This window comes from Asterias rubens, chromosome 16, assembly GCF_902459465.1.
Source record: "Asterias rubens chromosome 16, eAstRub1.3, whole genome shotgun sequence".
NCBI lineage: Eukaryota > Metazoa > Echinodermata > Asteroidea > Forcipulatida > Asteriidae > Asterias > Asterias rubens.
In genome coordinates, this window is record NC_047077.1 from 9,931,714 (window position 1) to 9,950,043 (window position 18,330).

Consider the following 18,330-nt stretch of genomic DNA (forward strand, 5'->3'; position numbering starts at 1 on the left):
GACCAACTCGTCCGATCCAAGGCAACGTTTCCTTTAAGTGAGGACTCGCATGCTCTTCACGCGCCAACTTACAGGACAATTGACCTTATGCACATGACGTCATTTCGATAATATCCTTTGTGAGCGCCCTCCCCTAGAGGTCAAAAGGAGGTTGTTCATTGGCCAATCCTGTGCGCCGCGCATACAAATCAGTGCGTTTCGATTGTTTCGTCACTGTTACAAGGGTTCCTTTGTTTCAGTGGTAGGCCTGTTTACCCCCATAGGCCTAGATAATTTCTTCTGAAAAGCAAATTATAGAAATAGAAAAGCAAAGACTTATTTATTTGTTTATTTTTTTTTTTTTTTTGGGGGGGGGGGGGTGGGGGGTAGACGGGAAATAGGTGAGAAGAAACTGGGCGTAACACAATTCCCCACATTTTCACAGCATTCCCCCCCCCCCGCACCACACAAAGCGACATCACCTCTTTTGCCCGTAAAGTCCAATATTTTAACTCTGTGATCAAACCGGTATTGCCTGTAACTGCCCGATGAGATTACTGCCCGATAAATGTCTCTTTGCTGAGCAAAAATTGTGTCGGGAACCACAGCTACAATAATGCAAACTTGACGTAATTTGGGTTGGCAACCTGATTCAGCTAAAGCAATACTTTAATGTGTTTAGCGAGTTTTGTGTACTTACAGACGAGGCTTTATGAACTTGTGCCCAGGCTGTTGATGCATGACATGAAAGCAAATCGTTTTGTGAGAAAATTGTACACAACAATAAACCTCTTTCAATTCCATTGCACCGTACTTTAAACGAGGTCAACCAAACAAACTACTAGCCTATGCATATCCCCCTATCTCTCTACAGGTAGCTGTGGTCTCACCTCTCCAGCGACCCGGTAGCATTTTGTTTACAACCATTTCATACCACTGTGTTTGCAAAAAAAAAAAATATTTGTTTGATTAGCTTACACAATTGACTTTTCTGCTGGCACGGCTTACACAAACGGTTTTCGAAAAACAAGTAGTTCTTGGAACCCAAGTACACGTTTATAAACCTCTCTGCAAACAAAGTAAGCCTACTTATCAAATTTGTTGTTTTGTTTTTAAACATCACACTTTTTATTTTTATTTTTTATAATTCTGTTGTGTATAACTTAAAGAAAAACTGACTTAAAGACGAGTGAAATAAAACTCGGGTTGTAAAGCCAAGTTCTGGTTAAACTTATTTGTTAGAAAACAGTTTCTTACCTTAGAGAGAATCAGTGATCAGTGAGAGAGAATGCAATACTCAGTGGTGAGACCACTGTCACGTAGCCATATGCACAGTTCAATGGGCGCAAGGATATTTATATTAGGGCTATAAATTAAAGCCGTAGTGGGTTTCAATAACTATATTAAATAAACAAAAAAACAACCAAAAGGAACTATGCGCTGAAACCCACTTGCTAAATCCTGTTCAATCGTGTCGACACACTAGTAGACCCAAAATCTTCAAGAGTAAAATAAACTTTAAAATACCCATACTAATATTAATGTACTGGGCATTATTCAAAAATCCCTTAAGGTTTTGTAAAAGGGTTCAAGTTCACCATCGAAAACTTGCCAGAAAGGACTGCAAATCCTTGCTTGATTGCTTGATTGTTTGTATTACGAAGGGTGTGAACCAATAGCTCTTAGCCCCGATGTTCACTAAAGCATAAAGGTGGGTTTGACTATTTGATCAATGTTCAAACGCTCTTTCAAAGGCTCTCTTGGCTGATAGTTCTGATAAATCACAGGGATTCTGAGGTCATGCAGTGTTTACAGACACGTCGGTATCAGATTTTTAGTGAGACCAGGCTTTCTGCTTGTTGTCGTCCTTATACTGTGTGGCTGTGATATACAAATAGCTACAAGTAGCTTTTTCCCTCGCACTGCATCTCTTTTGAACTCCATGCCTGGTGCATGTTTCCCTTCATCCTATGATCTGCCATCTTTTAAGAGGAATATCAATTTCTACCTTAAGCTTAACTGAGTTTTTGCATTTATATGTTTTCTTTCTTGTAGCCCTTTACCTAGAGTGGCTTTTAGCCTTGTTTTGGGCGAACTTGCATAAACAAAAGTTTTAAAAAGTATACGAACTGAAATGTGAACCTTGGTTCCACAAAATGTATAGTATTTGTAATAATTAAATGCTAAAAATTGTATTCCTCAATCTGTACAGTATCGCATTTACAGTTAAAACAGGGTCAAATATTCAACTTGAAATAGATCTTAAATAAGAGCAACACTTAGTGTACTAATATAATATTACGTTAAGGCAGTGGACACTATTGGTAGTTACTCAAAATAATTATTAGCATAAAACCTCTCTTGGTGACGAGTACTGTGAAGAGGTCGATGGTAAAAAACATTGTGAGAAACGGCTCCCTCTGAAGCGCCATAGTTTTTGAGAAAGAAGTAAATTTGATTTCGAGACCTCAGATTTAGAACTTGAGGTCTCGAAATCAACCATCTAAACGCACACAACTTCGTATGACAAGGGTGTTTTTTTCTTTCATTATTATCTCGCAAGTTCGATGACCGATTGAGCTCAAATTTTCACAGGTTAGTTATTGTATGCAAATGTTGAGATACACCAACTGTGAAGGCTATTCTCTGACAATTACCAATAGTGTCCACTACCTTTAAAGGAACACGTTGCCTTGGATCGGACGAGTTTGTTATAAAATGCATATTGTTGGAAAGATGTGTTAAAAGTAAAATACAATCATCCACACAAATTTGCCTCTTTTCCTTTCTTTGCGAACTAACACAGTCTGGGCCGACCGTGTTAGTCGACGAAGTAAAAAGAAAACCACGCAATTTCGAGGCATATTTGCGTGGATCATTGTGTAAACATATTTCCAACCACATCATTTTTTAACAAACGGTTACAAACGGTTTTTCAAGACCAACTCGACCACCGGTCCAAGGCAACGGGTTTCTTTAGCCCATTGTGCTAACATACGAGAAAGTTTCAGCGTTAAGTTCCTTTTTATTTTAACTCCTTTTTGGTGGTGATTTTGGTTGAATGAATGGTGAGAGAAATAGTTTGCGTTCCAGTGTCACTGTATCCCTTGTTGTCTTTGCCTTCTATCTCAGTCTGCAGGAAGGAAAGAAAAGTTTAAGACAATGAGAGAATAAGACGTATATCCCGTAAAGTAGAAGGACATGATTCTTAAAAAAAAAATCTGATTTTGATCTTACATTTTCACGGTAGCCCACATCAAAAACGGTGGTCTTCGATGAGGCCCTGATAACAGTTAAAAACACACAATATTGTGTTTTAAAACTACTTGTAAAAAGTTTCAATATCATGATATCAAAAATTTTGACCGTCAATCCAAAAAAGTAAACATAGCCTTCGAGTTTAAAATGACTATTGACAATGTTTATTACATTCATCATTACAACATTAAACAAAAGATAATTAATACAAAATTAAAAACCTACAAAACTGATGAAAGTGGGAAAAGGGATTTAAAAAAAAAGAGAAGACCCAATTAAAATAAAATAGAAATAACTAGGAGTTGAAACTTGGTACAGTGGAAAAACGATATAGTAAGGTTTACGGTAACACCGTTGAGTCAGTGGTACTTCTGAAAGGAACCGTTGGTTTTAACCCGACGTTTCGACCAGTATGCTCTCCAGAAGATGATCATAACATACTGATCGAAACGTCGAGTTGAAACCTACGGTTCTTTTCATCAGAGCCACCCAAATTCAATTAGAGACTACCGCAAACCGTATACTAAATAATATGGAAATAGCATTTTCGGTGATTCGGTGAAAAATGTTGTCTTTGACTGTACGTGTAATAATATAGTGAAGTAAGATTTATGTAAAACTAATCAAGTGCTTACTTTAGTTTCAGTTGGTCCATTCTTCTCTCGTTCCAGCTTGTTTTCAATCATCGTCGCCTTAATAGTCGCAATTATGAAGAAAATCAAACTGATCACCTGTCAAGGAACATACAAAGATGGGTCTGATGTTGAAACAGAACAATGACCTTAGCCAACTCATTTAGGTGTTAACCTTTTATATCGATGTGTATTAGCACCGACTGTATACTCGGTACTTTCCCGAGTTATCTGTGAAAAACAAATCACTGGCTTATTACTCGGGTGGTATTCGAACCCACGGCCTTTGTAATTTTAGACTAGACTACCGAGATTGCCCGGTAGCTAGAGGCAGTTCGAATCATAATGTTTTAGCATAGCAATGGTTCACTAGATGTCAAACAATCTATTAAACAATGACTTTGTTTATTGGTTTGGGAAAACCATACAAGCTTATACCAACGGTATAATAACAATAGGTTAATGTTCTCCATTGCAAAACAATGACTTGAGTTTACACTCAAAATTGACCCGGATCAAGGTCATGAGGGTCCTGACACATTTCGGGGTCATAATGACCCGGAAAAATCTCGAAATAACATAAATTTTGGTTTAAAATCAAATCCCGTTTTCTAATCACTTTCCATGTCAGCTTGACTCAGAAAAAGTCAACGCAGAGTCTTGGTCAATTTTGACCCATAGTGCTTAATCAAGTGGCGCTTTGGCGCGACGCTAAGAATTGGTCGTTATGATGTAGTCAACATTCCTGGGCTCAATTTATTAAAGCCCGTAAGCACAAATATTTGCTTAGCATGAATTTCTTCCTTGATAAAAACAAGACTACCAACCAAATTTTAATTTGTTACATATTGCTCGTTACTGGCACTCAGCTACTGTTAGCTGGAAAATCACGTGGAAATTTGGTTGGTAATCCTGTTTTTATTAAGGAAGAAATTTCATGCTAAGCAAATTTCTGTGCTTACAGGCTTTATGAAATCAGGCCCTGGTTATAGGCCTACTTACATTCAGTACAAAGAGCAGCCCTAGAAAGGAGAATCGAAACCTTTGGGCATTGTAGACGAGACAGTCGCCTTGTATTCCGCATTCAATGCGTCCTAGCATGCAGGTATTTTGAATGAAGGCTCCCATGTACAAAGGTGCTGGCAAGAACCCTGTAATTAATCAAATATTGGTATTTATTACCCTCATTCATTTTAAAGGCAGTGGACACTATTGGTAAATGTCAAGGACTAGCCTTCACAGTTGGTGTATCTCAACATATGCATTAAATAATTAACCTGTGAAAATTTGAGCTCAATTGGTCGTCGAAGTTGTGAGATAATAATGAAAGAAAAATAACCCTTGTCACACGAAGTTGTGTGCGTTTAGATGGTTGATTTCGAGACCTCAAGTTCTAAATCTGAGGTCTCGAAATCAAATTCGTGGAAAATCACTTCTTTCTCGAAAACTATGGCACTTCAGATGGAGCCGTTTCTCACATGTTTTATACCATCTACCTCTCCCCATTACTCGTCATCAAGAAAGGTTATATGCTAATAAATATTTTGAGTAATCACCAATAGTGTCCACTGCCTTTAATACTTAATCCCTGCCATAGGTCCATATCTAATTATAAAAAAAAAAAAATCAAAAACAACCAACAAATAAACAAATGTTAGGTATACGCAATTTATCCGAACTTGTCTTAATTTTCAAGTTACATGGATACGTTGGCTTTGATGGGGTGTTTGAAACCGTTTGTAATGAAATGCATATGGTTTATAGAAAGATGTTTTAAAAGTAGAACTAAATGATCCACACAATAAATGCCTCGAAATTGAAACTGCGCGGTTTTCCTTTTACTTTGCGAGCTAACACGGGGACCCACATATCTAAGGGGAAATAATTAAATATAATCTAGTTTTAAAACAACTATTGAAACTCTCAAAGCCTCCTTGTTACTCGTATGATATAACATTACAATATTAAGAAACATAACAACTTATATTCACCAAATGCTCTGCTAAAAAGTGTGGCGAGACCCAGTCCGAATGTTTTATCCTTGCTCTCGACACATCTGCACAACAAATGAAAATAATAAAATCGATTTAGAGAAAATACAAAATAGAATTTTTGTGGAAGGAAACCGAACCCTCATTTTTACAGAACCGTTTGATTATTTTCATCCTTTATAGTTGTAAAATACAAATAAACTAACCCGGGGCAGTTACACGACACGGGAAGAACATGAACGATAAATCCACAATCTTATAAAAGTATCTGACGGATACGTTTCCAAGATTGAAATTTAGGGGTATAAAAACTGATAGCTTTTTTCCATTACCACATTACTTTGAAATGAAATGACTCTCAAAATTCTTTATACATGTAGTAGCAGGGCCTAATGAAAGTTGTTGTAAATCTAAACCAAATAAGTTTTTAATGCCATTAATTTTAAGATAAGTAACAAAACTCATACCTTCCCTTTTATTGTTAGTTATTATAGTGTTACCTTTTTAAACCAGTTTGTATGTGTAAATCATTCTTTGCAATAACCAATGTTTACAGATCAGTGGAATGCTGATTTCAGTGACTACCATGCGCACTTACCTCATCTGCATGATGAGCAAAGGATTCTTGGCGAATGAGCCGAACATGACATTGATGAACAAAACCACACCCACGATGTAGATCATATTACAAGGTGGGCGGCATTCCCCTTCTGTAGCCTCCATCGACCAATCTACATTGTCGCCATCAGACATACACTTACAACCAGTATAAAACTGCATTATAAAAAATAAAAAAAACATTTCAGGTTAAATAACAAAAATTAAAACAAACGAAAACACAATGCATTTTTTTTTATTTGTGTCACTTAGAAACAAGACAACGCGTTGCAACGTTTCAACATAAAATTTGGGGTTTATTGGTCGTTAAAGGCAAAGTTTCCCTTTGATATTTTGGAACCGCTCATTTGTTGTATCTCTAAAGGTAGGAACACGTTACCGAATCAGTAATGCTTCTCATATGCATTGGGGGGGGGGGGGGGGGGGACTGACACCCTTTATACATAATAAAGTTATTTTTAAAGGGATCTCAGATAATGTGGTTTTGCAAGTCGCATACATTCAAGGCCTGAAGGCCACTTGAAGGTGTGTTCCAGGGGCCGTTGCCACTACTCCATGGACTGAAACAGTGTAATACCTTTTATATTCCATACGGATGTAGGCTTTTGTGTCATCAATCAGGAGCCTGTCTGGTATAGCAGAAAGCACTACCTCCCCAGCTTTAACGAAGCAATCATGCTTGAGTGTATTGATTAAGGACACAAATGTTGTTAAGATGGTTTTAAGGTGACAGTTCTATTGTTCACGAGAATGCATAATATCGCCATAGCAGTCGTACCGTAATGTTGGTGTTTGGATCGTCCGTTCGGTTCTGTGCTTGCCCGGAGCAGCCTGCAAAACACGGCGTGACGTAGGTGAGTCCATCGGCTCCACACACTGGCTCATACCTGGCCTTAGAGCAGCTGCAGTCATCGTTACAGCTATCGGGTGGTCTTTAAAAATTTGTGGTAATTAAAAATAAAAAACAGTTTGAAGACAACAAGAAGGTTTCACTCTAACACAAATGTTGTACTCGCCTTTGAAACATGATAAACATGCTTATCATTTTGACACCTGCTCAAATTGGTTGTTGTGTTCAAACCATAGAGCTATATATTGTATTGGTTTTACATAAACATGGATGCGCCCTCATGGCTTCAAAACCTTAGTGCGTGTATAACGGGGTGTTAGTGCTCTAGTCAATATATATAGCTCTATGGTTCAAACACACAGTAATCAATATTTATTATTATTCATGGTTTACTTATTAAAACACTGCAATACAGCGGCTAAAAGGCCGAAATGCACAGTTTACAAAATAGGTTTTAATTAGGTTTACATGAGGGGCAAAAATGGGTAAAAAGTTTATGCTTAGAATTGTGTTGAAATTCTAAACACTGGTTTTTAATGTACTACTTATGTAAGATTCAAAAGTAGTATGATTTTGGAAGTTAATGGGTTACAACCATATAATAACACTAATCTTAATAGATGTAAAATGTGCCTCTGGGATAAAGAATATTATTTTAGATTTTCACCCATACAGTTGTTCTAAACTTGCAAGGGTCGTGGGCTCGAATCCCACCCGAGTATTATACCTGTGATGTTTTTTCACAGGACTCGGGAAGTCACTGAGTATACAGTGCTAACACATATCGGTGTTTGGGTGAAAAGCAAATTAAAAACACTAATCTTGTTTAAAAAAAGTATGTTGGTCTGAAAAAAAAATTACAGGTTTGTCCAATATTTAGCACCCGTATTTTTGCACTGCACGCTACCATCGTCTATATGTATTTACCAAACACACCTGAAGATATCAATAGATATTGCATGAAACATCCCCTGGGACTCTTTTTCAATCCCAAGTAATTCTCATAACCATAATATTTAAGTGATGGAACGTAAAGCCGTTGATCCCGTGCGTCGTGCATCGTGCAATGCACGTAATAGATTCCAGTACCAGTTACCGCTATAAAGAGAAGGGGTTCGCCCCGGTGTTCCAGGCAGTGGCTGCTGAATAAGCCGTAGCACCATGTACACCCATATAAGGTGCTACATATTATTTAAGTCTCAGAATTCATAACCTCAATAATCTGTTTTTTGGGGGAAATGTACTAAGCGCCTTGATTACCCTGTTACAAGTCACGAGCGCTATATAAAACTTCGGCATTTATTATTATTATTATTATTATTATTATTATTATTATTATTATTATTATTATTATTATTATTATTATTATTATTATTATTATTATTATTATTATTATTATTATTATTATTATTATTATTATTATTATTATTATTATTATTATTATTATTAAGACGGAATATAGAAGATTCAAAACTGAGTCTTCCATAAAGTAGGCCTACCTTATAGTCCCTTTGTACACATGTGCATATTTAGCGTCAGGACACGATAGAAAGTACACTATTGGCATGATGACAGTACTGATAATGGTGAGACAAACGAGGAGACGACCACACCCTTTGGCGCCAAGATTGAGCTTCTTGATTATAAATCCGCTTGAAAGGTTGCCAATGAGAGCTGACGGCATGATTATAATGCCTGTAGAAGTTGAAGCATAGAAACAAATAAGTTTGTTAAGTAATGGTTAGATACATACCCTTGAAAACTTACTCCTCCTGAATTGACCCTGACTCCTCACCCAGCTGGTACACACAAATATTTAAGAAAAGAGAAGACAATTGTTTTCACTTTTGACCAGAAGTTTTTAGAGTGCAGTCGATGTGCCACAAAACGATGTTAAGAAATGAAAACGTCCAAGCGAACTTCCAACCACGTTATTATTACCGACAGGTGTATACCAATTATTAGCTTCATACGAAACTACTATGGAAAGTGTTGATGTATCCTCGACCAGATGAATTATTATACTTTTATTTAAAAAACTCCATAAATATCTTAGCTCTTGGCAACCTAAAGCCACAGGTCGGTTGTTTTAATGACGACAATATTCGTCCAAGATATAACGACGTTAATATTTAAGACTAATTCCTTGTAATTTATTTTTTAAATCAGAAGATGACTGTAAAGCTTAACCGACCTTTTCTTTCAATACTTCTATGCACTGCCAAGCAATAGGGGACTTTGGAACGTTAGGTGACAGCAGAGTAACCGAGAATAAATATTTTTATCCAGTGATTACGTAGTTTTGAGCATGCGCACATTACTGAGAACAATTGATTTATCCTTTAGGTCTGCTGCCACCAAGCGCCTAAGTCTTCCATAATGACTTGGTCAGCACCTACCAACATATAATGCCGAGTTGGCTGCAGGTAAGTTGTACTGGAGCTCCAGGTACTTGGCTAGATAGAATCCAAAGCATGCAGCAATAGCTAGTTGAGCTATAGTAGATATCATGATCATCATGAACACAAAGTTCAAGAAAATCCGCCGGGACGAGTCCAAGAAATCTGTTTGGAAAAGAACAAATACAGTGACGTAACAATATTTTACCTAAACAAGACCACTCTCTGTAAATATTGTGACATAAGCTCGTAAAGAGGGTTCGTTTTCTCGAAATGGCATTTTTTGCTCCATCAAAATGTTGGTTTCTACCCTCGACAAAATATTTCCCTCCTTCGAAAAAATCTTTCGTTCGCTCGAGATGATTTTGGAAGAATGACAAACTATTTCGAGAGAACAAAAATGATATTTACTGGCAACTAAATACTGTTAAAACAACTTGTCTCTATATAGGCTCCATATGAACTATCTCCATCATGATGCTATACTTTGAGGTGTTCTATACTAAGAGGGAAGACCGAATAATTATCCGTTTTATTTAGAACTTCCACCCGAGTAACATGCCTGTGATATTTTTTCACAGGACTCGGGAAAGTACTGAGTATACAGTGCTAACACACATCGGTGTATGGGTAAAAACCAAAAATTAATATTCTTTATCCCCGATGCAAGTTTAACATCTATTATATCGTTGCGGTACCCGCTGCCAAAACATAGGATTCGAACTGCCTCTAGCTGCCGGGCAACCTCGGTAGTCTAGTTGGTAAGACACTGCTCTAGAATTGCAAGGGTCGTGGGTTCGAATCCCACCCGAGTAACATGCCTGTGATGTTTTTCACAGGACTCGGGAAAGTACTGAGTATACAGTGCTAACACACATCGGTGTATGGGTAAAAACCAAAAATTAATATTCTTTATCCCCGATGCAAGTTTAACATCTATTATATCGTTGCGGTACCCGCTGCCAAAACATAGGATTCGAACTGCCTCTAGCTACCGGGCGACCTCGGTAGTCTAGTTGGTAAGACTTAATTGCAAGGGTCGGTGGTTCAAATCCCACCCGAGTAACATGCCTGTGATATTTTTTTTTCACAGGACTCGGGAAAGTACTAAGTATACAGTGCTAACACACATCGGTGTATGGGTAAAAAAACAACAATATTTAACTAAAGTTATAATTGGATGGTTAAAATGAAACTAAGGTTTGAAATAGTTAACCTTTTTAGATACTGTAGTGACCACTCTTTGTATTAAGTCCACAGTAAAATTATTTAAATTTATACATGAATATCCCTTGGCATATAGAAACAGTCAAGCTAGTAGCCTATTGTTATTATGCGTGATTAGGCAGGACACTGAAGCTGGAAGTATCCAATCTTAAAAGTTACTGCTTTTGATTTATACGTACCTTTAATTCCAACTTTTCCCATCGGCTCGTCCTCCTTTGCAAATTTTCCCTTTCCTTTGTCATCTTTCACAACTATATCAAGATCCATCTTCTCCGGAAAGAAGAAGAAGGGAATAGAGAGTATCATGACAATGAGACCATCCATAAGGAAGCCCATCCACCATGCACCAAGCCACTCCTTGGATGGGTCGACCGGTGCTGGCCAGTTCACGTTCATGAACAGGAAGCCAAATGCCGTGGCGAAGCCAAGTAGTGGTGCTGATGTACCCGCTGAGAGAAAGACACCTGGAGCAGAACCATGGACAGCAATGGGGAGACAAATGCTACATATTTTAGTTAGAGACATGATTAATAATGCACATAAACACGAAAGGAAAATGGATGTAAGCGACGTCATACTCTCTTAATGTAAAAGAGTGAAAAAGCACTCTTTGAAGAGCCATAATGAAGGACAACTTTTTTTCGAGTGGTCTTCCACTCTTTTAAATTGAAGTTTGAATCATTTTGAGTGATTTTTTACTCTGTCCTGGAGTGAAACCCCTCTAAAAGAGTGAAATAACCACCACTCTTTTTGAAGAGCCGTATGGAGGACAGCCCGAAATGTAAGAGTGGTGTTTGTCACTCTTTCACATTTAGAGAGTAAGGACAATTAAACAAGCTACGGAGATGGGTTGATGGACAGACTGTCAAAAGAAATGACAATAGATGGACAACAAGAATAATGGAATGGCAACCAAGGACAGGGATAAGGGAAAGAGGTAGACAGAGAAGAAGGTGGAGAGAGGACATCAGGGTGTATAAAGGTGTGGCAGGAGATTATGTCCCCATATGGCAAACTGTTTACAAACTTCTTCTGATAGCGCCCTCTTTTGAATCATCCTCCAACAGCCCATGTTAATTTCCCATTGGGGGACCGAATCTCCGGCATAGACAGCATTCCCTGCATGGGGCACAGGAACAAGCATGGACCTAGACTTGATTCAAGTCTTAGATCGCGGTTATTCTTCTGCATCTCAGCCACGAAAACGCCCCCACATTATTAGCTATTATTGGCCCTAACTAGGCTAAATGGCGAAGAAAGATCACAAGAGGGCGCTGTTTGTAGCGGCTATCAGGACGACTAAAAAGCCACGATCGAAGACTTGGACCAAAGTCTAGCATGGACCAGAAATCTTTCCCAAATCTATCGCAAATAAAAATATGAAAACATAAAAAATAAACACCCATAGCAAATTGTTTACACTTAATTAATGTTGTTATATAAAACACATACCTTATTATTATATTAAATTAAAAACTTAAAGACAACTGACTTACATTCCTAGGAGCAATTCTGCAACTTCCTAGGCCAATAACATGTTGCCTGTTTTGTTTTGGTCTTACCGATATAAACAGGAGTCGTAGTGCCTTTAACCTGATCATCGAGGTAGGTTAAAGCTAATGGAAACAGTGGCCCATAAGCAACTCCCATCAAGGCCTGGCCTAGGAGCATGGCCCATAGTTCATCAAGCCGAGAGCCAGAGTTGTCGATATCGGCCGCCGTGCAGTTCTCCAGCACACGGTCTTTGTCACATATAAAAACACTATCGCTGTAAAAAAAAATAATAATAATAATAAGTTCCTTCTTTTAAAAGTGTCCCAATAATGGCCCCAAAAAAACTGTTGAACGTTAGATGGCTGCAGACTTGAAAGCACACCAATGCGTGTAACAAAGATTTTTCTTTTATTATTCTCTTGCAATTTCGATGGCCAATTGGGTGAAATTAATGACTTGTGTTACTTAATATGCACATCAATGGATAAACCAAGTGAGAATATTGGTCTTTGACAACGTTAACAAAGGTGACCAGTGCTTTTAAGTCACAAAATAACTGGCCAAACACGTGCAAAAAGGGGGCTGCACTGGGTTTAAATTTTGGTTCTCAAGAAATGTATCTCAAGCTTAACTAAATAATTACAAAAGGTGTTTGGGTGGAAAATAAAGTACTTTTGTTGTAACTTTAAAAGGTGTTTAATACAAGATTGACTCAAACAATATTGTTTGTTTTCGCCGGGAAAACATTTGTTGATTTACCAGCCATGTGTGCCGTTACCATCTTTTTTAGATTTACAGTTCCACATTATTTATTTTTGTGTGTGTAATAAAACATTTAATTTAGCAGTATTAGTTTTGTTGCTGTTGATTTACCCGCTCTGTGTGATGTTACCATCACCATCTCTGTAGGCTGGGTACATGAAGTGCGGCAAACCACTCAGAATTCCACCCAGACCAATAAGGAGTCCAAGAATCCCGATTATACGGGGCCTGTGGAATTTCTGCCCGATGTATGTCACCACGACGGTTGAGACGAGACTAGCGATGTCACTGGTCGAGATGATCAGGCCGGACACAGATGACTTTAGACGGTACTGCTTCTCAAGGGTGGTGAGCACGCCCGCGATGAATACACCGACACTGACTTGGAACATGAGTAAGAGGGTCAGACAGAAGCCGAAGGCTATAGGGCTGTGGAAGAAACCTCGCCCCATCTTAGAGGTGTTTGTTTTCCTGGAATCTGGAAAAACTGCAGAAGAATCCAGTGGTTAATGTTTGCGTTTATATCTGACCAATGATGGCAACCAAGGACAGGGAAAAGGAACAGAAATAGACAGATAACAACATGGACCAGAACTGAGAGAAACAACAATTTAATTGCGTCTACATGAGGAGGGCTACATCTTACACTGGATGAATTTAGCCTAAATGATGATTATTATTTTAATGTTGTATTAATCACATACTTCAAAATGAATGATCCACAAATGTTATTTAAAGTCACCTGGAAGTGGTATTTTTTCAAAATAAAGCTTTTGTCACTAATATATGTGTTTTGATGAGTGGAATGTGAATAAACAGTTAACTAAGGTTTTAAAAAATCAGTTCTTATGTTATTTACAAATTTAAGAGTAGACCCCGACCCGCGAGGGCGCTGCTCGTGACGTCAATCGAGGCAGACTTTGCCTGTAATGCGTAGAGTAAACACAATTGCAAAGTACATGTACGGACCAAGTCGTGAGTTCGTACGTTTCAAAAAAAAAAAAGTTCCGGCAATGCCGACCAGGTGTATTGCTGCTGAATGCAGAAAAACACTTTTTGAAATGTACAAACTCACGACTTGGACGTACATGTACTTTGCACGTGTGTTTACTATACGCATTGCAGGCAAAGTCTGCCTCGATTGACGTCACAAAAGGGGTAGGCGGAGTCAGCCCCCCAAACAACTTTATATATTTTTTAAACATATAAATCGTGACAAACAATTACTAAAAAAATTGTTTTATTGTTCGTAAGCATATACTCTTATGTTTGAAAGAAAAAAAATTAGATTTCCAGGTGACTTTATACCAATAGTCAGCATAGGCCTGCATGGTGACATAGAAGTGAACATTAAACAAAATGGCAACATCTAAGTCCGGGATAAAGAACTGCAGAAAATCCAATGGTTATTTCTTACGATTTTATAATTATATTTAATCTAAAGCTTGTTGGAAAGGTTAAAGTGCTTTTCGGTGCTACCTTTTTGTTGTGCTTGTCCTTTAAAAAGTTCTCCATTTATGATGCTTATTATAACAAAACAAAAAAACACGTTTTTTTTTAGATAACACTAGGCCTTATTTGCCCCTTAATGACGCATGTTGCATAAATAACAATAATTTAAAATGAATTTACACGATGTTATAAATAATCAAATTGACAGTATATGCCTACATTGACCTTTTACAAAAGTGATAAAAAAGTGAACTGAAACAAAGGGCGCGTTCGTTTAGCTTCCCTGTGTGTACCCCGCGGTCCTCACTCGGGTGAGCCCCTGTGTGACAATAGCTAATCGAACGATCACACTAGCCCTCTCGTGGTGACGGCATGTACCTCAGGTCACCCCCAAGTGACCCACTCCACCAAGCAGACCGGGGTCGACCAGGGAAGCTAAACGAACGCACCCAAAATGGCAACGCGTATAGGTCCGTGGTGAAGCAACAGCTTATATATGTTCCCAGCCTATAAAATTATAGACGGACAGACAAATTGACAAACAATCATGAAAAGACAGGACACAAATAATACACGTGTAAGATAGAAAAAAGGTTTGATCTACGGGTTGCCCTCATAGGTTGCTCAACAACGTTTATAAATCATTGAAGTGGTTTTTCACCATTAGTTTTACAATGTGTACGCAAGGGTTCAAGTATCATTCAAATCATTCGCTAACGCGACTGAAACATTGCTTTGTGATGTGTTCTTATTTTATCAAAAACCTGGCGACTAATGAAGTTGAAACGTCTACAGGAAAATTCTATCACATACATCTTCATTCACAGTGAGTAGGGATCCATTTTTTGGCCAACAACTTATTTACAAAAGATACCAAATCCCTTGAGTTCAATTAAACTTAATTCAATTCAATTCAATACAACATATATTTCGGATGCGTTCGTATGATGAAATACGTTATTATCGTTATTAACAAATCAGAAGGTAATAATTTAGGATTGGGTGAAGCCTTGGTATTTGCACCCTATAACATATTGACAGACTTGCACAAAGACAAATACAAGTCCGCATAGTTCAACAATAACAAACGGACCGTAAACAGTATAAATACTATATTAATGTTTTTTGCAAACCAAAACGAAGAGAGATAAATTTTGAAATACCTTCGGCAGAATCCGTTGTCACTGCCAGGCGCCGCTGTTGTGCATTCGCCGAATGATCCGTTCTTCTGGTGTGGTATTATTTAATCAAAGTGCAAGGTCCTAAATCAATGTTACAAATTGTAGATACAGATCTCATTACGATTAAAGGTGACGTATTACCATATTTAAGAAATCATAAACATACTTTGGAACGGTCCCTAATTATATCACTGATATTGCTGCTGTATATATTACTACTACAACTTCTACTTCTACCATTTTTCAGTAAGAATAGATAAGAAGTTCGAATCGCTATAGTAAGGTTTTCCTTGAAGACTATCAAGTATCGTAACATTTTTGTCCTTAAAGACACTGGACACCTTTGGTAATTGTCATAGACCAGTCTTCTCAGCTCAAATTTTCACAGGTTTGTTATTTTATGCATATGTTAAGATACACCAACTCTGACTAATCTGACTAGTCTTTGACACTTACCAATAGTGTCCATTGTCTTTAAGAACTTCGTATCGAGCTGTCTCAAAAAATGAGAAATGCTTTAACAATTTGATAGCATAGACATTCCAAGCTCCAAATAAACATACAATTTAATTGTCGTGTACATTTTGTTGCTGAACTCCTTGGCGAGCATATTATGACTCTATTTAAACAGTTTTCACACTTGTTCTTGTTCAACAAAAACCTGCACACCTTATTTCTATTAGGTTTTGACATTCATCATTGTCATTAACAACGACAGGTTGTTTGGGTCCTTTAAAGCCATTGGACACTTTCTGAACAGAACACATAATTAAAAGTTCACATATTTACAAAGGTAATGGTGAAAGACTTCCCTAGAAATGTTATTCCATGAAATACTTTACTTTTTGAGAAAACATTAAAACAATTATCAATTCTCGATATCGAGAATAACGGATTTATTTTAAACACAATGTCCGAGCATGACACGGCGAAACGCGCGGAAACAAGGGTGAGTTTTCCCGTTCATTTCTCCCAACTCCGATGACCGATTGAGCATAAATGTTCACAAGTTTGTAATTTTATAATATAAGTTGTGATACACGAAGTGTGGGCCTTTGGACAATACTGTTTACCGATGTTTTACGATTGATTTAAACCCCTCGACTTGTATCATATCTCACAACCACTATAACGGGTAAATTTAGAATAAACCCATTGCTGCCCCAAAAATATGAAGCCTAATCATAGTGCAAAGAACAAAGTCTTGTATCTTCCTTTGGCTCTGAATTTAGATGTAACGAGTTGTACCCCTCGATGACCCCTAGGGTGGCACTCGACGAGCATGTTCAGCACCCGTAAGCAAATGAAATCCCATTCAGCTAGTAATAATATCCGACAAGCACAAATGTGGACCCCCATTCACAGCGTTACAATATCAGGTCAATACAAATTGGCTGCTCGGGCAGTTTACTTATTCGAAGAACATACACACTTAATGAGCCCTTGCCCCATTTATACTGGCTGTAGCAAGTTTCAAGAAACACAAGACGAACTTGAGATATTTAATAAAGGTACATGTGTGGAGCTTTCTTGGTTGGCCTAAATTTGATAATATTGAACAGTTTACTTCCGGTTAAAAATCTGAATATTACTTATACCGCGGTTATCAAATTGTTGACTGACTGACATAACCAAAGTTGTTTGTTTATTATTCAAACTTTTATTTTCATAATTATACATATCATTAATTTACAATATTATACCATTTCTGCTTGTGCCATTCAATCAAAACAAGGCGTTAGGCCAGATCACACAGGGCATATTTACGGGTATTTTGGAGACAATCAACTGGAATGTTTGCAAAACAAGGACAACGTCGGTTGTACAACAGACATTATTTGTTTCTGATGCCATCTTTCTGTGTCCAAGTAGATTTCATTAAAATAAACATGGATGTTTGCTCTTCTTTGAGGTTTCCCGGAACTGATTGCCTGTAAATAATTGCGGTCTGCCGTGGACTTCAAGTAAACAAAATCAAATAAATGTACGCCAGCTTCCTGGTTCACGGATTCCGCATGGGAAGTCCAATAATATAAGACGTTTTTGACGCTTGGTGGCAGCAGACTTACCAGGTAATATCCATTGTTCTCGGTAAAGTGCGCATGCTCAGAACTAAGCAATTTACCTGGTAAGTGTGCTGCCACCTAGCGTTCCAAAGTCTCCCATTCACAGTCAGGCTGACCCGGGCACTGGTTAAAAAGGAGGATTTGGCCTCTGATTTTGGTTCAGTTCGACTCGGGCTCCGGGTCATGAAATAGACACATGCTAATTAGCTTGTCCCCCTCAGACCTTGAGTCCGGGTAAATTCTGACCTGGTGAAATATGAAATATGGATCAATTATTATAGATCAAGGCACTTCTTAGTATACTGAGAAGCTCGTTTAAAAGTCTATAATTGATATAGTATTTATCAATACAAAAGTCACAAAAGTCGAATGAAATACAAATTAAACCCCAAAATATACTATGTTATAGACCAAACAATAT

At 37.8% G+C, this 18,330-nt stretch overlaps 1 protein-coding gene across 1 annotated transcript; it reads right to left on the reverse strand.

Annotated features, from left to right (window-relative positions):
- Positions 1-3,102: 3,102 nt before the first annotated feature.
- LOC117301102 (solute carrier organic anion transporter family member 5A1-like) lies at positions 3,103-13,667 on the reverse strand. The gene is made up of 12 exons (XM_033784988.1): positions 13,322-13,667; positions 12,517-12,716; positions 11,134-11,418; positions 9,728-9,892; positions 8,828-9,023; positions 7,257-7,410; positions 6,459-6,634; positions 5,861-5,925; positions 4,872-5,020; positions 3,873-3,968; positions 3,217-3,262; positions 3,103-3,112 (listed from the first exon to the last, which is right to left on the reverse strand). Exons 1-11 carry the CDS (start codon positions 13,660-13,662, stop codon positions 3,236-3,238), a joined length of 1,854 nt encoding a protein of 617 aa, XP_033640879.1. The 5' UTR covers positions 13,663-13,667; the 3' UTR covers positions 3,103-3,112; positions 3,217-3,235.
- Between the last annotated feature and the right edge of the window lie 4,663 nt (positions 13,668-18,330).

What these genes read in the sequence shown, in the direction of transcription:
- LOC117301102 (XM_033784988.1), bottom strand. Translation starts at nt 13,662, where the DNA reads ATGGGGCGAGGTTTCTTCCACAGCCCTATAGCCTTCGGCTTCTGTCTG. An exon ending in GGTAACATCACACAGAGCGG is followed by an intron (nt 12,717 to 13,321) that starts GTAAATCAACAG and finishes TTACAGCGATAG; the next exon opens with TGTTTTTATATGTGACAAAG. An exon ending in GGGAAAAGTTGGAATTAAAG is followed by an intron (nt 9,893 to 11,133) that starts GTACGTATAAAT and finishes TTTTCCAAACAG; the next exon opens with ATTTCTTGGACTCGTCCCGG.